The sequence below is a fragment of the Rattus rattus genome, chromosome X, assembly GCF_011064425.1.
Source record: "Rattus rattus isolate New Zealand chromosome X, Rrattus_CSIRO_v1, whole genome shotgun sequence".
NCBI classification, from domain to species: Eukaryota; Metazoa; Chordata; class Mammalia; order Rodentia; family Muridae; genus Rattus; species Rattus rattus.
In genome coordinates this window covers 116,878,325-116,904,182 of record NC_046172.1, presented here as the reverse complement: position 1 = coordinate 116,904,182, position 25,858 = coordinate 116,878,325, and the positions used below count along the sequence as shown (strand labels likewise).

Sequence of the window (25,858 nt, the reverse complement as noted above, 5' to 3'; positions counted from 1 at the left end):
AAAGAGTCATCGTTCAGAGATCTTTGGATTGCACGCAATATTATTTTACTAAACCAGAACGTTGGGCATAAGCCGGAAAGCGAATTGTAGGTCTGGTTAAATCTCCACTTCTACTGGGGTCACTGATACTGCCCTCAGTGAACAGTGTTGCTGGATACTGTCGACAGCGACCACATCTACAATGTCGTATAATCCAGGTGTATACCCGGAAGGTATCTGGAGAGAGTCGAGGGTGAAAAAGACTCTGGCTTCCACCATGCCATTTCTTCCATCAATGCTAGAAATATAGACCTGCAATGTTGAGAAAGATGGCTATGAGTCTGGGGAAGCATGTAATCCACCACAGATGGTCCTCCACACCCCCAGACACCCAGTTCCAATCAGCAGGCCCCTCACCCCATCATGACCTCATGCTCTACCTTCCTGACTTTTCAACTCATTCTCAGGCTGTCCTACAATGAATGCTCTGACCCGCCTTTATCAGCAGGCTGAACACCTCAAACCCAATCCACTCAAAGTTTCTCTACAATGTCTTCACAGCCAAGATGATCTCTAACTGTTGTCCACAGAGCAGAATAACATCAAGGAAAGCACACACCTTATGGATTGAGCACTTAAGCACGCGCACACACACACACACACACAGATACATAGAAGCAAAGACACACAAGAAAAGATACACATACACACACAGACCAATACACATACACAAACACAGATATACACACAGAAAGACACACACACACAACTACACACACACACACACACACACTCACACACACCTTCTACATTATCCTCTCCATATTTACTTTTCAATCGGTGGACAATAGTGTCCACTCTGCAGAAGACTTACTGCCAAAAGTACAAAACATAATCCGGGGCAAGAAAGGGATCAGTAAGAAGGAGAGGCAGCTGCCTACTCATGACAAGACGAAATGGAGGTCAATTACCTCATCTATGTCCTGAGAGTTGAGGGGGCTCACAGAGTGGATATTGATGTTTGAAGTTCCTGCATTCATGGAATACTCAACCAGTACCAAGTCTCCTTTGAAAGGTTTGAATGCTAAATCAGCCAAGAAAGGGAGAATTGTTAAGTAGTAAAGCACTCATATCACATTTTCTAGGTTCTTCCTCACTGCCATGTGCTGACCAACGTTTCCTAATGTAAAGAAATTCCTCAAATACTAAGATACTGTAAATATCTTCCTACAGGAAGGGAAGCAGAAAGCCCTTTAAACACTGGTTCATTTACAATGATGTATTATTCATCAGGCATTAAGAGAGACATGTGTGATACAAGTATTTTCAAGATAAATCACTTATACTTATATAATGACATCATTGAATAGATTTTAAATGTATCCCCGGGCAGTGGCAGAAAGATGAGAATCTCAGTACTCAGAAGCATATGGATGGGTTTCCTACTCTCGTACACAATTCTCGATACATATGAGTTTCCCATACTTTTGAGAACCCTATGTGAAAAACCAAAGCTAAAAAATGATGCGGCCAATGAAATCAACTGAGTCAGTGAATCCACCTGGACATGTGATGATGGTTGTCACAGGGGACAGGATCTCTAGGTGGTATTTAAAATACTGTCCTTTCCCCCTGTATTATACATTACTTTCAACTTCAAGGATGCTTCCCACACTCTCAAGAGCTTTTAACCCAAGCCAATACTTATATTTCTTGCTCTATGTTTCTAAAGCTATAAGTCCTACCGCCAGAAAAGAGGTATAATGGGAAAGACACGTCCTCGCTGATATACACGTCTTCTTCAGTTACAGAGGTGACACATCTAATACAAAGCCTTCTGCCAAGTTTTGACGGCTCACTGCCCTCAGGAAGATCATTCATAGCTTTCACCTATAAGAGGAGACATTGACTGCAGGTGAAATAAAAATATCATGCAGGAGATTGTAGCCATACCAAGGATTCCCCATCAAAGCAACATTCTCCTAATGAGTACCTAAGACACTTGTAGGGATACTTTGAGGAAATAGTGCCCTGTCAGAGAAAATGGGTTTTATTATGCATGCCAGAAACATTCCTCCTGCTGCAGAAATTCCTTAAACAACTGTTCTCCAACCTAACATTTCCCGTTGAAAATATATTATGGAATGAGATGAGGACAGAAATCATGTCTGTGCTTGCTTCCTGGATTTCTAACTGTCTTTCAATAGGGAGTTCCATACCTATGTTTAATGCACCCACAAACTTAGCTTCTGACTTTAGAATACAGTGCTTTTACTACCCAGGACTCAAAATTCAAAACTGCAAAATACATTGAAAAGTATACTTATACACAATTTGCAATCATGGCTGTAATAAACTAGAGAAAAATTTTGCACATTTATTCAGAAGGAAACAGACTGAGTCACAGTGAGAGGGATAACTTGGGGTAGCTTTACTGTGCATGTGAAGGAACAAAACTGTGTTGCCTGTGAGATGGGTGTGACCTGAATTAAATCAACAGAGACAAGAATGAGCAGCACAGTATTGGAGAAAAAGGAAAACATGCTTTTCCCTATCAGAATCTAGGTGCAGGAATTTATCATGAAGTGGGAGAAGCAACCACCATCAGAAGATTTTTCAACGACAAGGCATGCAATGCAGGTCCCACGGGCTGAGGGAATACTATTCTTCTGAATTATCAGAGATAATGAACGTTAGAGGAAGTAGTATAACTTTGAATCTTTCTTCCTCAAGCAGAAGAACATTCTTTACACGAAAGTAGAATATTCACTTGAGCACAAAGCAGAAAAGCATCTCCCACAAACCATCCTGGACAATTATATTATCCAGAAACAGTGACTGACTCTCCATGTGAAAATGGAAACTGAACATTGTGCATGTTATTAAAATAGTGCATGAAGACTCACAAAAGGACAGCAGAGAGAGACATCTGGAATCACAGTTGGTACACACATGTTAATTAGTGAGCTGCATTCCTCATTGTTCAATATTTAGTTTGGATGCACTCATCATGTAAAGAGGGAAAGAATGATGAAAGCTGATGTTCTATGATCATCGAGGTAGCTTAAGCCACTAATGTCAACGGCTGTTTTCAACATCTAAACAATTGCCGTTGCCACCTCTCACTCGATGTATGGCTACTTAAGAGTACTCATGGGATGGTGCTTTTCATAGGATCACTTGCACTGAGTGGTGAAGAGCTTAGAACCTATCTGAACACTCACTAATTCTGTCACTATGCTGCCAGATGAGCATCACAGACTCTGACCATTCTGTACTCTGACCCTCCACTAACCCATAGACATACGGTACCCTAAGGAATTTCTCAGTTCCCGTGGCAGATTTACAGTCTCCCAGCTCTCATTCTTCAACACAGAGATACCACTAACAATCGTGGCAAACCACACAGACAGATTCCAAGACTAAGAAAGGCCCTAAGATACTGTTAATCCCTGAAAACCAAATAAAGTAGAGTAGAGGATTCATTTCAGAGTATAGCACCACTTGCAGACATTTGGAAAGAAATGTGCATGCACACTTATGTCAAATATTCTTGTTCCAATATGTGTATTACATCCTCAAATCATAGTAGTGAAACTAGACACTGTCCATGAGGCCTGTAATTCCAGCAATTAGGAGCCAGGAACTAGGAAGATGGCTGCAGGTTGCAGGTTAGCCAGGGTTCCGTCTACTTGTGGACTTGTAATGTACAGAGTACTAACTCATTGCATAACATTTAAATATATGAAAAACAAAATTCATCAGGGGTTGTTTATTTAAACAAAGCCTTGTATTGTACACCTGGCTCACCATAACTTATCATGTAAACCAGTCTGGCCCTGAAATCACAAAGATTCTAAATGCTTCTGCCTCCTAAAGACATGTACCACGATGCCAGTTTTGAATTGAGTTTGATTTAACAATTCGGGTAACAATCAAAAGATAGAAAGAATATGCTTCTAGTATAGGAAGACTATATGTGAAAGCAAAAAAAAAATGGTATTCCTTAAAATAACAGATTATATGCACTTCTTCTATAATAAAGATATTTTCCTGTAATACAGAAAGATCTATGATGGGAAATCTGTACCCAAATCCCATGTGTGATATGTCTGGACTATCAGAAGTCAGGATACTCCTGAGAGCTCAGGGGAGACCTACTGTGCTCACACTCATGACACAAGAGGAACCTGCATAGTGCCTTCTTTGCTCTCTGGGCACAGGAACCTAGGACCAGGCACGGGGAGGACCTTTCTGGTTTCAGCCTGAGCCCAGAGCTGAAAGCCAGTTGCCAGGAGTACCTACGCATCTAAGAATAGTAGGTATAGAAGAGAACAAAGATTCCCAAACGAAAGGGCCAGTAAATATGGGCAACAAAATTATAGAAGACAACTTCCCCAACCTAAAGAAAGACAGCATAAACATACAGCAAGGCTACAGAACTCTGTATAGGTTGGACCATTAAAGTATTTCCTCCTGTCACATACATAATAGTCAAAATAGTAAATTCAAAGAAACCCAAAGAAGTAAGTTTAAAATCAGTAAGGGGAAAAGGTTAAGTAACATATAAAGGCAGATCTATTAGAATTACACCAGTCTTCTCACCAGAGACCGTGAAAGCCAGAAGATACTGGGCTGATGTCCTTTTTTGACGAACCCACCCATACAAAGGATAATAAATACAAAATCCCAACAAAAGGAGTGAAGCTACACCATAGAAAAAGGAAGGAAATAATCTCCTTGAAACAAATCCAAAAGGAGAGAAGCATACAAACTTAATTCCACCTCTAACAATAAAACCAACAGGTAACAACAATCACTATTCCTTAATATCTCTTACATTAATGGACTCAATTACCGAATGAAAAGACATATACTAACAGACTAGATACTGAAACAGGACCCAGAATTTTGTTACATACAGTAAACAGGCCTCAGTGACAAAGACAGCCACTACATCAGATTAAAAGGCTGAAAAAACAATTTCACAAGCAAATGGTCCAAAGAAATAACCTGGAGTAGCCATTCCAATATCAAATAAAATCGACTTTCAACCAAAAGTTATGGAAAAAGTTAAGGAAGAACACTTCCTATTCATCAAAGGGAAAATCAACCAAGATAGACCCTAAATCCTAAATATCCATGCTGCAAATGCAAGGACACCTACATTCATAAACAAAACATTACTAAGGCTGATATTACACATTGTCCCTCACACAAAAAGAGTAGGAGATTTCAACACCCCACTCTCAACAATGGACAGGTTATAGACACAGAAATTAAACAGAGACGTAGAGAAACTAACAGAGGTTCTGAAACAAATGGATTTAATAGATATTTATAGAACATTTCATCCCAAACAAAAAGAATATACCTTCTTCTTAGCACCTCATGAAGCCTTCTCCGAAAGTAACCATGTAATCGGTCACAAAAAAAGCATTAACACATACAAGAAGATGAAAATATTCCCATGCATCATATCAGATCACCAACGACTAAGGCTGGTTTTCAATAACAACAATAACCACAGACAGCCCACATACACATGGAAATTGAACAACGCACTACCCAATGTTATGGAAGAAATAAAGAAGGAAATTAAAAACTTTTTAGAATTTAATGAGAATGAAGGCACAACACACCCAAACTTATGGGACACAATAAAAGCAACGCTAAGAGGAAAAGACATATCTCTGAGTGTCTTGAAAAGCAACTTGAGAGAGCACACATTAGCAGCGTGAGAGCAAACCTAAAAGCTCTAGAACCAAAAGAAGCAAGTACACCCAAGAGGAGTAAAAGTCAGGAAATAATCAAAATCTGGGCTGAAAAAGTAGAAACAAAATGCACTACACAAAGAATCAACAAAACCAGGAGCTGGTTCTTTGGGGAAATCAAGCATACAGATAAACAGTTAGACTAACCAGAGGGCACAGAGAGTATATCCAAATTAACACAGTCAGAAATGAAAACAACAGAAACTGAGGAAATTCAACAAATCTTCAGATCCTACTACAAAAGCCTTTATACAACTAAACTGGAAAATCTGGATGGAACAGACAATTTTCTAGACAGATACCAGGTATCAAAGTTAAATCACGCCCAGCTAAACCATCTAAAAACCCCATAACCCCTAAAGAAATAGAAGCAGTTATTAAAAATCTCCCACCCAAAAAATGGCCAGGATCAGTTGGGATTACTGCAGAATTCTATCAGACCTTCATAGAAGACCTAATACCAATACTCTCAAAACAAAATAGAAACAGAAGGAGCACTATCCAATTCCTTCTATGAAGCCACAATTATAATTATATGTAAACCGCACAAAGACCCAACAAAGAAAGTGAACTTCTGACCAATTTCCCTTATGAATACTGATGCAAAAATACTCAATACAATTCTTGCAAACCGAATCCAAGAACACATCAAAGCAATCATCAAACATGATCAAAAAGGCTTCATCCCAGGGATGCAGGGATGGTTCAATATATGGAAATCCATCAATGTAGTCCACTATGTAACAAACTCAAAGAAAAACCACATCGTGTTGGGGATGTAGCTCAGTGGTTAGAGCGCTTGCCTAGGAAGCGCAAGGCCCTGGGTTCGGTCCCCAGCTCCGAAAAAAAGAACCAAAAAAAAAAAAAAAAAAAAAGAAAAACCACATCGCCATTTCATTAGAAGCTGAGAAATCCTTTGACAAACTATTCCACCCCCCTTCATGATAAAAGTCTTCGAAAGATCAGGAATTCAAGGCCCATACCTAAACACAGTAAAAGACATGTACAGCAATCCAGTGGCCAACATCAATCTAAATGGAGAGAAACATGAAGCAATCCCACTAAAATCAGGGACTAGACAAAGCTGCACACTCTCTCCCTAGTTATTCGATATAGTACTCCAAGTCCTTACTAGAACAATCTGAAAACAGAAGGAGGTCAAATGGATACAAATGTGAAAGAAAGAAGCCAAAATATCATTATTTGCAGATGATATGATAGTATACGTAAGTGACACTAATAGTTCCACCAGAGAACTACCAAGCCTGATAAACAACTTCAGCAAAGTGGCTGGATATAAAATTACCTCAAACAAATCAGTAGCCTTTCTCTCCTCAGAGGATAGACAGGCTAAGTAAGAAGTTTTGGAAATGACACCCTTCACCATACTTCCAAATAACATAAAATTCCTCCTTATGATTCTAACCAAGCATGTGAAAAACCTGTAGGACAAGAAATTCAAGTCTCTGAAGAAAGAAATTGAGGAATATCTTAGAAGTTGGGAAGCCTTCCCATGCTCATGGATTGGCAGGATTGATATAGTAAAAATGGCCATTTTGCCAAAAGCAATCTAGAGATTCAATGCAATTCCCATCAAAATACCAACTCAGTTCTTCATAGAGTTAGACAGAACAATTTGCAAATTCCTTTGGGATAACAAAAAACCCAGGATAGCAAAAACTATACTCAACAATAAAAGAACATCTGGAGGAATCACATTCACTGACCTCAAGTAGTATTACACAGCAATAGTGATAAAAATCGTATGGTATTTGTACAGAGACAGGCATACAGATCAGTGCAATAGAATTGAAGACCCAGAAATGAACACACTAAACTATGGTTAATTGATCTTTGATAAAGATGCTTAAACCATTGAATGGAAAAAAGATAGCATTTTCAACAAATGGTTCTGATTAAAATGGAGGTCAGCAAGTAGAAGAATGCAAATTGATCCATTCTTATTGCCCTGTACAAAGCTCAAGTCAAAGTGGACCAAGGACTTCCATAAAACCAGATACACTCAAAAATATAGAAAAAAGTGGAGAAGAGTCTGGAACACTTGGGAACTGGGGAAATTTTCCTGAACAAAACACCAATGGCTTACTCTCTAAGATCGAGAATCAATGAATGGGAATCTTATAAAACTGCTAAGCTTCTGTAAGACAAAGGACACAGTCTTTAGGACAAAATAGCAACCAACACATTGGGAAACATTCTTCACCGATCCTATATCCAATAGAGGGCTAATGTCCAAAATGTACAAAGAACTCAAGAAGTTAGACTCCAGAGAACCAAAGAACCCTATCAAAAATGGGGTTTAGAGTTAAACAAAGAATTCACAGCTGAGGAGTACTAAATGGCTGCTAAGTACCTAAAGAAATGTTCAACATCCTTAGTCATCAGGGAAATGCAAATCAAAACCATCCTGAGATTACACCTCACATCAGTCAGAATAGGTAAGGTCAAAAACTCAGGTGACAGCAGATTGTGGCCAGGATGGGAAGAAAGAGGAATACTCCTCCATTGCTGGTGGGGTTGCACACTGGTACAACCACTCTGGAAATGAGTCTGGAGGTTCCTCAGAAAATTGGACATTGCACTACCTGAGGAAGAGCTATACCTCTCCTAGGCATATACCCAAATTAATCTCCAACATACAACAAATTCACATGTTCCAATATGTTCATAGCAGCCGTATTCATAAAATCCAGAGACTGGAAAGAACCCAGAAGTCCTTCAATAGAGTAATGGATATGGAAAAATGGTATGTCTACACAGTGGAGTACTACTCAGCAGTCAAAACAATGATTTCCTGAAATTCATAGGCAAATTGATTGAACTAGAAAATATAATCCTGAGTGAGGTAACCCAATCACAAAAGAAGACACATTGTATGCACTCACTGATAAGTGGATATTAGCCCAAAAGTTTGAATTCACCAAGATACAATCCACAGACCACATGAAGCTCAAGAAGAAGTACAACCAATGTGTGGATGCTTCAGCTCTTCTTAAATGGAGGAACAGAAATATTCATAGGAGGGGATATGGAGACAAAGTTTGGAGCAGAGACTGAAGGAATGGACATTCAGGGCCTGCCCCACCTGGGGATCCAGCCCACTTATACACAGCCCCCAAATATAGACAATGTTGATGAAGCTAAGAAGTGCATGCTGATGTTAGCCTGATATAGCTGTCTCCTGAGAGGCTCAGCCAGAGCATGTCAAAAACAGAGGCAAATGTTAGCTACAATCCATGGAACTTAGAACCATTGGAGGAATTAGACAAAGGATTTAGGGGGCTGATGATTTTTGTAACCACATAAGAACAACAAGAATACCAACCAAGCAGAGTTCCCAGGGTCTGAACCAATACCCAAAGATTACACATGGACAGAACCAGGTCTCTAGCTGCATATGTAGCAGAAGGTGGCCTTGTTGGGCACCAATGGGAGGAGAAGCCCTTGGTCCTGCCAAGGCTGGACCCCCCAGTGTAGGGGAATGTCAGTGTAGGGAGGCAGAAAGGGGGTGTGTCGCGAAGGGGTTCACACTTTAAAAGAAGGGGCGGGTGACAGGATAGGGAGATTGTGGCCAGGAAACCGGTAAAGGAGGTAACACTTGAAACGTAAATAAAAATATTTAATAAAAATTAATATATAGGAAAAAGATATAACTAAAAAGAGATCTAAGTTTCGTTGAATAAATGAAAAGTGCAAAATTCCTTTTTTATACATCAGGTTTTAGCAAATTTGGAAAAAACAAAACGCATAAATGTGATTGTCAAATTGCCAATATCTTCTCTATAAGTATAATAACGATAATGGCAAGAAGAACAAAAACTACTACTTCTAATGTGATGGTGTTTATCAACAAGGATAAAAGGCTTTTCTGTAGCCTATGGCTGAGCCTATTAATTAGAACAGTATAGCCAAAAATTATCTGAGAATAGATATTGATATGCAAATATCTGAGCTGATTATGTTTATAGAGCTAAGTCTTCCAAAAATCTAGACCAGAAATTTGCTGTACATTAAATACATCTTGAATATTGTATAACATATTGATATTAAAGTTTATCACAATAATTATATCTGTTTGAATTCATAGAAGAGAAAGAGCTTCTTACTCAGAAGGGAAGAGGATTATATGAAATCCAATAATTATCATTGTGCAACACATTTAAATATGAAAGAGAATTGAAATCAATCTTTAGGAACAGAAATAAAAAGATACTGCAACCACATAGAAGAAGCCCATTAAACTCACCCCATATTTACATTCATGTTTCTTTTAATCCAAGAGAGGTAACAAAATCCCCTTAGGTTAAGGCACTCTGGATAAATTCTGCCATACCTTGATTGCTTTCAGGGTATGAGTTACTTCATCTTGTTCCACAAGGGCAAGGACATTGGTCCCAATCTTCAGAGGCACGTTTTCACTGATTACCTCCATGTTGAAGAGGATGAGTCATTGATCCAGCCATAGTAATTGCACAGAGACGTGACCACTCCCTGAATAGACTTCAACTTGGTGTTATCTACGACACAGGTAAACAAAGGTCACACTGGTTCATGTCAAATGCAAGCACCCACTACATGCATCAGCTCTGGCCTCCAGGTTCCTGCTCTGTTTGAGTTCCAGCTCTGACTTCCTTCAGTGATAAACTGTGATGTGGTACCACAAGCCAAATAAACCCTTTCCTTCTCGGGTTGCTCTGGCCATAGTGTAGCATCACAGCATTAGTAACACCAATACTCCACCCGTGCACACATGAGCACAAAGCATCACTTCGCTGACCGTAACACAACAGCCATCTCTGCATCCCAAGGTTGTGAGTACTCAATCGCACTTCCATGGCATCTATTTGAGCTGTGGGTGACCTGTCTCACTAAGCATGCAAGTGCTGGGGTCATCTACTGCTCAGGGACGCCCTTTAAACTCCCACTCTTACTAGCACTCGCCTCACTCAACAGCAGCAGCAGATCCATAGCCAGAGCCCTAGATTCTTCAACATCCCTTCTGAGAAAGCTTTAAAGATGCATGGATCTAAGGACACAGTGTCAAATTTCCTTTTGTTCTTCATAAGCATAATGGGTAATGGGTAAGTAATGTTTGAGAGTCTGGCTCGAGTACTCTGCAGGGACAACTGGCCACCGTCCTTTATGGTGTCCCCCTAGAACCTGCCTCCTGACTTTAGAACCATATGTACATGAGAAACAAGCCTAATTCACTCTCAATGTGCGATGTGCCCCTTCTCTGGGGGAGAGACAAACGCATCTTTCAAGTGCCAGAAGGGAAGTCAGAGACAATACAACCCACAAAGCCTTGTGTCAAGTGTTCTGTGAGTTTGCCAAACACCCTCCTGCTTTGCCATCCAAAGGAGCTTGGGACACAGTTCAGTACTGGCCTTACTCGTGGAAACTCAGGGACATCCTCATGCTGAACGGCCACCCAGGATGTCGGCCTGTCCGTCTAGACTATTTGTGTCCCAACCTCACCTTAAGGTGGAGGAAAGCCTTTCTGAGGAGTCTCCTCGGGTGGGGGTGTGGGTTACCAGATTACCTTGAGGCTCTTCCTCTGATATTTCTTCAGACGTGTTGCTCCCGTGAAAGAATGTGGATATCCACCGTAGAAGGCTCAACATGGTGATATCACCACCAGCCCAGCCAGTGTCCGAGGCTTACAGATGATTCAGCAGACTTCCTTTGTCTCACTCAGTTTATGCCCCCGTTCCCCAGCCTCTGTGTGATGGTAGTGAATGGCTAAGATGATGCTCTTAGGAGAGCCAGTGGCAGGGTACCTCCTCCCCTACCGCCAGCTTCCCATAAAGCTCCCTCTGCTTCAAAGGCAACCTTTTCCCACTGGTCAGCCAATGAGAGGCAATGGTGTTTGTACGTCACTGCTTATATCATTAGCTGTAGCCCATGACGGTCACTAGGCGAAGACATTTGGTCCCGCCCACACATTATGATGGCAACAACAGGAAGGTCTCTGGAAAAGCCGCTTGAGGTTGTAACCTTGCGCACTAAGTTTGTTTATAAGGGCGCTGGCTTTTTCTACATTTTCATGACAGGGGCGTGAGGTTGTCTTAGCAGAAACCTTCGTACCTGTTCAGCCTATTAAAAATCGTGCCTGCTGATGGAAATAAGCACTAACCAGGAGTCTGGCTAGTTAAGCCACTAGTTTCCTTTAGTGAGGGTGGTGTTCGGTTCCACTGCCCACAAGGCAGCTCACAACTGTCTAAAATACCAGTTATATTTCTTCCAACAGCTATCCCAGTCCGGGAATTCAAGTGGTGCATACATATACAAGCAAAACCCACCTGTGCAAGCTGGAAACGGTGGCCCATGCCGTCAATGCCCTTAATGACATGTCTCTAGAAATGGGCAAGAGGCATCTATGGGTTTGGGGCTAGCCCTATCTACACAGCAAGTTCCAAGTCAGTCAAAACTTCACAGGGAGACCCTGAGTCAACAAAACAAAGCAAAACCAAGCAAAACAACAGGAAAAAAGAGAAACTGATTGATACATATAAAATATTTTTAAAGTGCACTAGACACTGTTACCTTTAGAATCCTATATAGTGTGTGTGTTGTGTGTGTGTGTATGTGTGTGTGTGTTTGTATGCAAGAGAGAGAGAGAGAGACATAGAACACAAAGAGAGTCAGAGAGACAGAGACAAAGACAGACAGACAGAGAGAGAAAGACAGAGACAGTGAGAGACACATAGAAGACAAAGAGAGACAGAGAGCAAGACAGAGACAAAGAAAGAGAAAAACAGAGAGAGAGAGAGAGAGAAAGAGAGAGAGAGAGAGAGAGAGAGAGAGAAATACGTTAGGAATACCATTCTTATTTTATGTTGTCTTTTTTTCCTTGGTGGGGGGAACCAAACCCAAGGCCTTGTGCTTGCCAGGCAAATGCTCCACCACTGAGCTAAATCCACAACCCTCCATTTCTATTTTACATAAAGATACATTTTACAATTTGCAGCAAACCTTTTTTCTAGTGCTTGAGTACAGATGCCAGAACTCATGTTCAATGGGTACAACATGTAAATTGGGCTTTATTTCCTAGTTGAAGTAAAAATCTTTTGGGATATATGCTTAGATTAATGATTGTATTGCTTAAGGAGAGAAGCAGACCACCAGAGCTGGACTGAGGACAAAATATTAAGTCTATACCTGGCCTGGCAGAAGAGAAGATATTCTGAAAGGATACTTGTGTCTCTCAGTCTATCAGGCTGTTGAAACAATGGACTCCCCCAAAATGGGAATTTTCCCAGGAATCCCATGCCGAGAGAAGAAAATGGTCCCATCCAAAGTGAGATGTCATCTTTAAGCAAGGCATTTCACAATTCCATCAATTTGGCAGCCCACCTCACAGGATAAGACTGAAGCCCACACAGTGAAGGTCAGAATATGCAGGGTCAAATCTTGACTGGGACTTCTTAGATTCATTTACCTTGAGACTTGTATCTAAACTTAGATCTCTCTTCCAGGCCCTGAAAATGGACCTGGGGGGATACCTTTAGATATCTTTGTCCCACTTCCCAATGTGGCTCCACTAAATAAATCATTTTGTTCTACTTTTAAGTTGGTTCTTTGAATCGGCTTATTTCAAGATGGTTAGCTGGACCTGACTTGAACCACAGGTTGTAACTCCCAAATTAGATATCAGTCCCTAACAAATCCTCTTTAAAGCACAGGATACAAAAAAACTTTGACCCCTGGAGATTCCAGATATCTGCTCTTGGGTAGGAAAGGCATCCTGCTTTATTTTGATTTGTTCTCCAGGTCCATAGCAGAGGTCAGAGACCAGAGAAAGGGTTACTCTGCTTGAGAAACCCATATGGTCAACATTTGCTGCCTGGCAAAGGCCTATCTATGAGAGTTAGAGGCAACCCTTCATACATGACCAGTTAGAAACAATTTGTAGACAATTGAACGTATTTATTCTGTTCATACTAAGCTATTTGTGGACTCAAGGGTAGTCCTGAGCAGTTTGATCAATGAACTTTTAAAGGCAAGCAGAAGTTTATCCACCTGGGCGAACTACTCCAATAGGATACACATCGATTTGATATAGTCTGCTCTGGATGGTAAAAAGGTATTCCCACCATGCCCTGTTGAATATAATCTTATTTCCCAGGTGGATCCAACACCCTAGTCAAATGAAGGAGGTTGTTGCAGGGTTGAAGCCATCCTCTATAATTACCCTCCATATAGAGAGAAAGGTCGTGTCATCTAAGTACAGTGAGTAGCTGGCAATATCTATACACACACGCATACACACACACACACACTCTTCATATTTTGATATGCCTTGAATAGCTCAATGAAATGTCTGGGCACTTCTAATGCTGACAGTGGCTAGAACATTCTCCCTCCAGTATTCTTTGATTCCCTGTTTCCTTCTGGCAGCACTCCCAGGGAGCCCCTTTCTGTTTCTGTCTACATTTCCTCCCTTTCACCTACTGCCCCTCTCATGGTGGAATTCCTTCTACCTCCCAGTGCTTCCTGCCTGGGATTCTAAAAGTCCTGACACAATCTCTCTGCCCAACCATTGGCTGTTAGCAACTTTATTACCCAATCACAGCCCACTGGGAGCAGACTTCCTTTAGCCTACATTGCAAATAGATTTTTGGATAACACAATTAGCATGAGAACACAAGCCACTATACTCCCCCCATGAAGACAAAACATTATTATGTTGAAGGTTTCTCCACCTTTCACTTTCTGTTGAAACAAAAGGTTCACTTCTCCCCCAATGCATCACAGTTCCTGACTTCCATTCTGAAGTTAGCACAGCCTTAAAAGAATTGGGATGGCAGTCCTTTCTAAAATCCAGTGTTTCTCAGCAGCTCCGCTGCCTGTCTCGTCGACAATTTAAAAAGTTAAAGTCAATAAGGCAAGCATTATCTAATCTGTCTCTGGGAGACCCTATATCCCCCTTCTGTTTACTAAGCATTTCCTTTCCAGTCCTGTTACATCTCTACACAATTGCTTGTCCTGTAGGATTGTAAGATATCCAGGGAATATCTTTTGTCTTATCACATTCAAACAATTGTTGTATTTAACTGGATACATGATGCCGGCGTAGTATCAGTTTTAATCGGTAAAGGTATTCCTAAAATTCCCATCACTTGTAATAAATATGTTATTACAAATCCAGCCTTTTCAGAGCTTAAGGCAGAACCCACTGGAATCTTGAATACAGCACAATTGTATGATACACATACTTTAGTTTTCCAAATCTGCAAAATATAGCACATCTCTTTGTCAAATTTCATTTCTCTGGTTACCTTAAGGGTTACTTCTGGCAGGTAATAGAACTAGATTATATACAGTACATTATTTTTTTTTGTAATTTCCATTTTGCTAAGTCTCTAAAGTTTTACTATTCATCTTTTATAAAATTTGAAGCCTCTAATATACTTCCTATTAATAACATCAATTTCCTAGTTTGTCCTGACACACCTGTTTGAGATTGTATGTATATGTATTATTGGATAATGTCTGTTTCAAATTGCTTGTTGTGTAATAGCAAAGAATCATCTGGAATAGATTGTGTATCAAATCAACTCCCTCCATATTGAGAGTCAGTAAGGAAAAGTCTAATGAACCATGACAGTTTTGTTCTGATTTCTCATGTGCACTTTGTACTATTTTGCTTATATTTCTTTTTTTTTCTCCATACATTTCTTATTTACACAAGTTTTTGCAAATCAGAGCACAAGCATTGTTGATGTTATTATTATGGTTAGAATTAGGTATGACTAGGTTCATGGGAAACCCCAGCCAGCTATAGAAGGACTAATAAATCAGGTGATAAAATGAATAATGATATAAAGACATCCTGTTGGCTAATAGACATTTCTAACAACTTGTCAACATCATCACCACACGGATATTGTGTCCTTGGCCTCGATGTCCCCCCCCCTCCTCTGTTACCCATGTTAAAAAAAAAAAATAAAATCCCATCCTCCTTTCCCCTTGATCCCTTGCTTCTGTCCCCATTCTATTCCAGGTAAGGTTCCCCACACACACACACACACACACACATATATTATATATATATTGCATTTCCAATGCTATCACCTTTCTCGATGTCCCTTGCCCTATCCCATCCTCCTTTCCCTGCTTCTATGAAGGTCCCCCCACTCCCTTTCTATGTCCTTGCCCTGGCATTTCTTAACACTGGGGCATCGAATCTTTCCAGAACCAAGGGCTTTTCCTCCCATTGATGTCAGACAATGCCATCCTCTGCTACATATGTGGCTGGAGCCATGGATCCCTCCATGTGTACTCTCTGGTTGGTGGTTTAGTCCCTGGGAGCTCTAGGTGGTCTGGTTGGTTGGTATTGTTGTTCTTCCTATGAAACCCCTTCAGCTCCTTCAATCCTTTCTTTAACTTCTCCATTGGGGACCCTGTTCTCAATCCAATGGTTGACTATGAGCATCTGCCTCTGTATCTGTCAGGCTCTGGCAGAGCCTCTCAGGAGACAGCTCTATCAGGCTCATGTCAGCAAGCACTTCTTGTCATCTGCAATAGTGTCCGGGTTTGGTGTCTGTACATGGGATGGATCCCCAGGTAGGGCAGTCTCTGGATGGCCATTCCTTCGGTCTCTACTCCACACTTTTTCTCTGTATTTCCTCCCTTGAATATTTTGTTTCCCTTTCTAAGAAGTACTGAAACATCCACGCTTTGGTCTTCCTTCTTCCTGAGCTTCATGTGGTCTGTGACTTGTATCTTGGGAATTCCGAGATTTGGGGCTAATATTCACTTCTCAGTGAGTACATACACCATGTGTGTTATTTTGTGACTGGGTTACCTCACTCAGGATGATATTTTCTATTTGCATCCATTTGCCTAAGAATTTTATGTAGTCATTGCTTTTAATAGCTGAGCAGTACTCCTTTGTGTAAATTTACTACATCTTCTGTGTACATTCCTCCACTGAAGTACATCTGGGTTCTTTCCAGCTTCTGGCTATTATAATACATTTCAATTGTTATTCCCTTTCCTGGTTTCGGGGCCAACATCCCTCTAACCCCTGCCCTTCCCATTCTATATGGGTGTTCTCCTCCCCATGCCCCACATTACTACCCTCCCCCCAACAATCCCGTTCACTGGGGGTTCAGTCTTTGCAGGACCCAGGGCTTCCCCTTCCACTGGTGCTCTTACTAGGCTATTCATTGCTACCTATGAGGTCAGAGTCCAGGGTCAGTCCATGTATAGTCTTTGGGTAGTGGCTTAGTCCCTGGAAGCTCTGTTTGGTTGGCATTGTTGTTCATATGGGTCTCGAGCCCCTTCAAGCTCTTCCAGTCCTTTCTCTGATTCCTTCAACGGAGGTTCCATTCTCAGTTCAGTGGCTTACTGCTGGCATTCGCCTATGTATTTGCCTTATTCTGGCTGTGTCTCTCAGGAGACATCTACATCTGGGTCCTGTCAGCCTGTACTTCTTTGCTTCATCCATCTTGTCTAATTGGGTGGCTGTATATGTATGGGCCACATGTGGGGCAGGCTCTGAATGGGTGTTCCTTCTGCCTCTGTTCTAAACTTTGCCTCCCTATTCCCTCCCAAGGCTATGCTTGTTCCCATTTTATATTTTTGGTTGTGAGCCTAGCCTTTAACGGCTGAGCCATCTCTCCAGCCCGCTTGTTCCCATTTTAAAGAAGGAGTGAAGCATTCACATTTTGGTCATCCTTCTTGAGTTTCATGTGTTCTGTGCATCTAGGGTAATTCAAGCATTTGGGCTAATATCCACTTATCAATGAGTGCATACCATGTGTGTTTTTCTGTGATTGGGCTACATCACTCAGGATGATATTTTCCAGTTCCATCCATTTGCCTATGAATTTCATAAAGTCATTTTTGATGATAGCTGAGTAGAATTCCTTGTCGTGTAAATTCAGGTGGCCTCTTGCTACTTCCACAGACTCAGATGTTTTGCTGATTTGTGAGTGGTGTTTGCGAGTGGTTCGACTTACTGCTGCCGATTCATGTCAACTAAACTGAACTGAACTGGTAGTATCCTGAGAACACAGATTGGATTCGCCCCAAGAACTGTTCCACACCCATTTTGCCTTATTAAACTTTCCTATTCATAATGTCTGGTGCGTTGTGAACTAAAAGGGAGGTTAAAGCATTACAGGAGGTTTTTCAAGATATAAGCCTGCAGTCTTGGAGGGGACCTCAGGGTCCTGATAACATCAGGTATCAATATACAGAGTTGAGATTCTGTTCACCATGAAACGAGAGAGGAGAGAGGAGAGAGAGAGAGAGAGAGAGAGAGAGAGAGAGAGAGAGAGAGAGAGAGAGGAGAGGAGAGGGAGAGAGACAGGAGAGAGAGAAGGAGAGAGAGAGGAGAGAGAGAGAGAGAGAGAGAGAGAGAGAGAGAGAGAGAGAGAGAGAGAGAGAGAGAGAGCGCTAATCAAGCATCAGACTCTATGTGGGCATTTGACACCCAGTGGCCATTTGACCCTCTTAGAAGTGTTTCCAAAGCATGGAGAACCCGTAAAGTCAGGTATTGACCCAGGGTGAGCTTGTCAGCTTCCCTCCCTCATATTGTGGCCTGAGTTCAGATTCCTGTCTCTGGCAAAGCCTGAGCCTTTTTCAGGCAGATGTTATATCCCTATGTCTAGAGCAGTTAGAGCAAGGCCTTTGTGCCTTTCACACAGGTGGTTGTGTTGATGGCTGCGAATAGATCATCCCTGTAGTGGAGCTGAGTTGAATCTAGGTGTTAAGGATTTTTGTTAACTCTTTTACAAAATGTGTAGGGGAAATTTTGAACCTTTAGGAGAGTCCGGTCCAGTTTAGCTGACTAGACTCAATGGACATTGGATCCGTCCATTCAAAGGCAAAGATGGATTCTCTAGTGCCAGCAAACTGTAAAAGAAAGCATCCTTAAGGTCCAGCACTGAACTCAATAGACCAAGACAGGGAGCCACAGGCATGATTGAGGACTATCCGCTCACACCTGAAAGGATAGCTTGGAAGTCTCAGCTTGTCCAGATCTCTGTCTAGGCAGAGAAAATTAGACACCTTCATCACCTTACTCCTCAAGAAACTAAAATTTCCCTTGCACCTGCCTACCAATTCAGCTGAAATATCAGCTGAGGACCACTTCCCAGTTCTTCTAGACTCCAAAGTAGAAACAAATCCAGATCTAGGGATTCCTCTCGCCAAGACCCACTTCACTTCTGTCTTCTTTCACAAAGGACCAGGCCTCTGAAAGAGAACCACCAAGAAGAACAACAGAAGACACAAGAAGACAAGATGGAAGCCCTCATATGATGGTTGAACAATGTGGGGAAAAAAATAGGAGGACAAGAATGCCAAAAGCAGGCAACAGAGTCAGAGACAAACCTGCTCCCGTTGTTAGGCCTCCTACAGAAATGTCAAGCTCTCAACCATCACATAAATGCTGAGGACCTGATTTAGACCCACACAAGCCCTGTGCTCATTGCTTTCATCCCTGAGTCCATATGTGCCCTGCTCAGTTGATTCAGTGGGCTGTGTTCTCTTCCTGTCCCCAATCGCCTTTGACTCTTATATTCTTCTAATCTTTCCTTTGCCACTTCCATGGGCTTCCCTGAGTTCTGAGAGGAGGAATCCTATGCAGATCTGTAAATAATTCTCTCTCCACATGTTTCACTGTGATCTCTGCATCCTCTCCCATTTGCTGCTATAAGAGGTCAGTCTGAGGATTCTGACTGTACAGAACATCAATCTACGTGTATAGCAAAATATCACCAAGATAATTTTATTTATTTATTTATTTATTTATTTATTTATTTATTTATTTATTGCCTGACTCTCTTGTTTTGTTCTACCCAAGGTCTCTGTGCTATCCAGTCTTCTATTCCTGGCAATCACGATAGTGTAGGGCATGAGCTCCCAATTGTAGTAGGGGTCTCAAGTTAAAGCAGACAGTAGTTGACCACTACCATAAATTCAATGGCAACCATTGCCTCCTTGCAGGCAGATTGTAGATTGAAGGTTTTGCTGCCAGCTTGGTGTCTGAGTTTCTCTTTCAGTAGCCTGCCGAGTACCTCCCTGAACCAAAGAGACTAGAATATAGAAGTGAAGGGTCTGTACAGACACCACGTTGTCTTCCCTATGTTCATGAGCTGTGTAGATGTTGTCCTCTGTAATGGGGTCACCACTGAGCATTTTTGGAAAGTGGTCCTCTGTCCTAGCATTAGCTTGGGCCATTTGAGGATCTCAAAAAGATCCCCTTGACCTAAATTTCAACTGAATGCAATCCTAGCCCATCACTAGTAGCCTTGCCTAAGTACAACAGATGGTCAGTTCAGGCTCCATATCCTCCCAGAGTACGGTCCCTGGTCCCTGTCATTGATTACCAGAATTTCCACTGTGCTAGGTTTCTACACTCCCCAACTTTCCCCCAATTCCACCTGACTCTCCAGCACTCTCTCCCTCTATGCCTTCCCTACAAACCAATCCCTCATGCTCCTGTCCCCACCACCTCCCAGTACACCCAAAATCTAGTCAATTTTCCCTTCCCAGGAAGATCCTCGCCTACACTGATACTCTCCTCCTCTTTATCTAAGATCTCTGGGTCTGAAGACTATCATTTACTTAATAGTTAATATCCATTTATAGGGAAATATATACCATTTTTGTCTTTGTTGGTCTGGGTTAACTCACTCAGGATGATTTTTTTCTAGTTGGATCCATTTACCTCCCAATTTCATGATGTCATATTTAAACAGCTAAATAATACTCCATTGTGTAAATGTACCCTATCTTCCTTATCCATTCTTTAGTTGGGGGACATCTAGGCTGTTTCCTGATTCTGTTATGTATAAAGCCACAATGAACATAGGTGAGCATGTTTTCTTGTGTTAGGATGAAGCATCCTTTGGGAGTATGCCAAACTGTGGCATAGCTGGGTCTTGAGGTAGTCAGATTTCCAATATTCTGAGGAAGCACCATATTGATTTTGATAGTGGCCATACAAAATTGCTGTCTCACCAGAAATGAATAATTGTTCCCACTGCTTCACATCCTTGCCAGCATGAGCTGTCAGTCACTTCTGTGTCTGATCTTAGCCATTCTGACTAATGTAAGATAGAAACTTAAAGTGGGGACAGCCAGGTTTCCCCTAAGGAAGAACCTTAATACAATATCTAAGAGTTTTACAGTTTGCCTTTCTGGAGGCATTCCGTAGAGGGAACCAATGGCCTTTTACCAGGGTAACTCTACTGTGAGATAAGGAAACAGTCTTCTTGGGGTCTACTGGATGCTGACTTTCAATTGAGAATGATTCCAGGGAGACGGCAAGAAATACTGTTGCCTCTAGTTAAAGTATGGGCTTAATGAAATAAGTAATTAATGGAATTTCAATGTAATATGATTCATAGTATGTCCAGGGGTTTCCTGAACTCATCCCATGGTTACTTCCTCAGCACTGAAATGTATAATTGGGATAGATAAACACAGATTTTTCATACTTGGGTTTGAGAGAGTTAAAACTTGAATTGCTCAAGTGTCCGTTTCCTCACAATATAGACATCCTCTACTGTCTTAGTGACTGTACTACTGCTCTGAAGAGAAACCATGACCAAGGCATCTGTAATAAAGAAAAGCATCCACTGGGCCTTGCAGAAAGCTCAGTCAGGTTCATAATCATGATGTCACGGAGTATGGTGCCATGAAGGCACACATGACAACTTCAGTTATTGCTAAACACGATTTGGGTACATTTTGTACATCATAGACTATTTCCCCCATAGAATTGGCTTCGTATTTTTCTAAGCCCACAAAGGAGGATATACATGCAAAATGGGGTTCTTGAAGACTTTCCTTCAAGAACAACTCATCGTGTTGTGTTGTGTTGTGTTGTGTTGTGTTGTGCACACAGCCGTAGAACTAGTTATTTGGAGGGCTGAAATGTGAAGCTCAGTTGAGGCCTGGAGGTCGATCTGATATGGGAAACACCATTTGACTCTGTCTCCAAAACAAAAAGACAGAAATCCACAAAACATAATTCAATGCTCAATTTAACACCCATAACAGTATTCTCTATCTTTTAAGAATGGTAAAAATATTCTGAAGCTGAAACAGAAATTTAAATAATCTTTATTTGTGATATAATATTTACAACCATAGAGAAACAGTTCACATTACAATAAGCCTTGCTACAGAGGAATGGCTGCAAGCCACATGGCATTTTAGATTTCATTTGAACAGTTCAGTTCATTAATACAGATTTGTAAATGCTCTTGAGAATTTGCAATCTTTTGCTGTTGCTTTTTCATAAAAACAAGGTAGCAAATGTGCTCAATTGTGAGATCCAGGCAATATCAATTTTATCAAATTAAAAATTAAAAACCATGGGTACTTTGCAGGCTGAGGTTACGCCCAGAAATGGGAGACCAGCCTGGGTCACATGGCGTGCTCATGTCTCAAAAATAAAGCCAAGCAAAGCAAGGCAAATGCCAACATACCCTTCTATAATTGTTCTTTGTATCTTTCATCATTGATTAGGGGTTTTCTGATGCTTAAATAAATGAACAAACAAACTAACTAATGTTTAATCATACATGGGAATTCAAACTGTTTGAGAGAGAAATCTCACTAATTACAAACCAAGGAGTTAAAATCTTGATACAGCAAAAGAGCTGCTAGTTATAGGCCTGCTTAGATTTCATTTAAACTTAAATTTAACTGTAAGGAACTGTGTTTTTTAGATAACATTAGAATTCTATTGCAGAAAACAAGTTGAAGTGTTTGTTCTTCAAAGGCTCCTCAGAAAAGTATGGATAGAAGAGACTTTCAAATGTTTGCAATCTCGAGCTGCTGCTGTCTCATAGGAGAAAAGAAACATGGTGAATTGTTACTGTTGTGCATATTTTACTAAATAAAACACTTTAATGTTTCTGCTCAATTATGTCGTTTTCAGTTCAAAACATAACTTACAGTTTCTATCATTTCTTTCTTTTGATACTCAGCAATTTCTTTTTTCAATTCAAGGCATGAAGCACTTTCATCCTTCATGTTCTTCAAAAGCTAAAACATGAAAGACTGGTTCACTTATAATTCCTTTTAGTTTCTAAATTGCAAAATTCATTGTCACAAGTGAGAATGTATTAGTATTCAAATAATTCTCATTATTTATTCCAATTTTTAAAAGCATTATAAATAATAAAAGAATTAAAAATAATGAGTTGAAATACAGCAGACACATGTACAATGTGGTTAAAGGGATGAAATTAGCATATTTCCCCAAAACAAAGGATCAATGAAATGTTGAAATCTAAATGGAACAAGAATGTGCAGAGTTTCCCATGATTTCTTGGTACTCTGGAAGGTCAGGAAGGATACAGATCTAGAGATAAGCCTGAGGAATACAGTGAAACTCTGGCTCAAAGAAGAGCCAAATTAAATATGTGAATAAAAACTACAATATCCCATCAGCAAGATAACTTTATAAATTTCTAGAAAGTTTTAATCATCTGGGCAGAATGGTTATTTAACATGGATTTAATAAAGGAAAAATAATCTGTACTGTGAAATCTGTTTAACTTATGTAAATTAAAATTACATTGCTAAACTATATGTAGTGGTACATAATTTAATTCATAGCACTTGGAAGGCCAAGGCACGCGAATCTCTTGAGTTCAAGGTGGATAGTGAAATCAAGGCCTTCTAAGTTTATATAGTGAGGCCTGTCTCAAAAAAAACCTCACATTTTAGCAATTCATTGGTTTTTACCTTTATAAAAACTCACACATGTGCACTATTTTTAAAAGGCAGGGTTATACTATAGTACTTTAGTTAAGCCTGTATAATACTAGCACTATACACCTGTACCATCCCATGTGGTTAGAAGAAATAAATTTTAGACCATTAACATGCATTAATAAAAAACAGACCCATTTCCTACTACCCCAAATAGTACTACACTTAGTGCTGTGAAGAAACATCTTCTTCTTCTTCATCATCACCACCATCATCACCATAAACGACAAAAACATCACCATCACCACCATCATCATCATCACCATCAACAACATCATCATCACCATCATGATCATCAAAAACAACATGATGATAGCCATCATCATGATCAACAAGAAAATCATCATCATCGCCATCATCATCATCAACAACATCATCATCATCAACAACAACATTAACTCCATCACCATCAAACAACAGTAAAATCATCATCAACATCATCATCACCATCATCAACATCAACAATCATCATCATCATCATCATCATCCATCATCATCAAACATCAATAAAATCATCATCATCATCCCCACTACCAACAACAACATCACCATCAATCAATAACATCATCACCATCAACACCATCATCAACAACAACAACATCAACATCATCATCACCCACACCACCAACAACATCATCATCACCATCATCATCATCATCAACAACAACAACAACGTCATCATCACATCACCATCAACAGCAATCATCACACCATCATCATCACACCACCCACCCAACAACATCATCATCACCATCATCATCATCAACAACAACAACAACAACATCATCATCACCATCACCATCATCGAAGACATAAGCTTCTTTCCTCTCCAGTAGGGAAAAGCACAAACAACAATACTAATAAACTAAAATATAGACAGAAATGCTTCTCTCTGTATATACAAAGCACACATTGGTAAATGACTTGGGTGTAGTTGGCAAATCAATAAGAAATCAATAGATGAGTGGAGATAATGGGTACATGTAGTAAATGAAACTTTAAGAAAGACTCAGTCACAGGGAATCTCTAAAGTCTAAGGATACAAAATGAGAAATTACTGATGAATTTGCTGGAAACAGAGATGTTAGAGAAAGACAGCATGGCAGACATAGGAAGGTTGGACTGACAGCACAAGATCAGTTACCTCGTGTTCACAGTTCAAAGATGATGATGGTTAACAGGAGAAACAATGGACTCAGGTTAAGAGCCTTAGTGAGATAAATTTAGTGCAATACTGAGCCAGTGCATGAAGAAACAAATGTGCTGTAGCTCGATTTGAGAACCTAAAAGACAAGGAAGAATTAAACATCACACCAATGTTCTTAATGGGAAGTGGAACATTTCGTAAGAATGTTTAGAAGAAAGGTTGACTGGTGTTTTATCAAACACTGATACCAAATAAAATCCTGTTCCCAGGGAACATTAGAGCAGCCTGACAAGGCCTCTGCCTGCAAACACTGACAAATAAATTTCGTTTTCAGAAAAGGTATTTTAAATTGAAAACCCTTTAAATTCCTTATTAAACTATTTAATATGTAGACCCACATTTATGCTTGACTCTCCCTCTAAAAACATCCTCAACTGTCCAGTCTTTCGTGGCTTGACTTAAGTGTTGATCAGCTATCAATAAGATGCATGAAAAGTACAATTCTAGGTAATTTCCCAGTTTCCTACCTTGAATAATCATCGTAGAACAGAACCCTAAAGCTACATGCAATATTTTCTTCAAACAATTCAAACAGACAAGTAGTTAAGATTTTAGATTAATAAAGTTTCACCAGCTTGCAAAAAACATTGCATGCTTCTTTTCTGAGGTGTTATGCTGCCTCCTGGATAAGTACCTGTGTGTACTGTATAACCATCTGCATGATTAATGTCATTCTCTGGTTCTGTTTAATTTTCTGCTGTATTAGTACCATTTGTTGTTGTTGGAAGATACTCTGCAGACATAAAAGAAAGCTTAAGTAACAAGAGTTTGGTAAAGGATTTTAGCTGTTCTTTAAGGATTCATAGATTATATACAGGGAAACACTAATTCTCTAAGCTAGGCTCGATCCTTAAAGAAAAATAATAATTCTATAGCAAAGTCAAAAGGAAGCATTTTAAAAGGAATACTTTTAACATTTTACTTTGACAGATATTTAAGTTTACATAATTTAAAAATCGTTAATATGCAGTATAATGATCCACTAGTCACTAAATAGGAATTATTAAACATTTAAGACAGAGTCAGCCTATGTTGCACATGCTGGTTGGAATTTGTCCCTATTCTTCCTCGGCCCCCCAAACATCAGACATTAACAGCATGCATATCCCAGTAAAAACAAGTGGAAAAG

The 25,858-nt window shown here is 40.2% G+C and overlaps 1 protein-coding gene across 1 annotated transcript; it reads right to left on the bottom strand.

The window, feature by feature from the left end:
* Positions 1–96: 96 nt before the first annotated feature.
* LOC116888166 (cancer/testis antigen 55-like) lies at positions 97–11,398 on the bottom strand. The gene is given in 6 exon segments (XM_032889489.1): positions 97–291; positions 951–1,063; positions 1,725–1,869; positions 10,108–10,220; positions 10,223–10,291; positions 11,317–11,398. Coding segments are annotated over 6 exon segments (717 nt in total).
* Between the last annotated feature and the right edge of the window lie 14,460 nt (positions 11,399–25,858).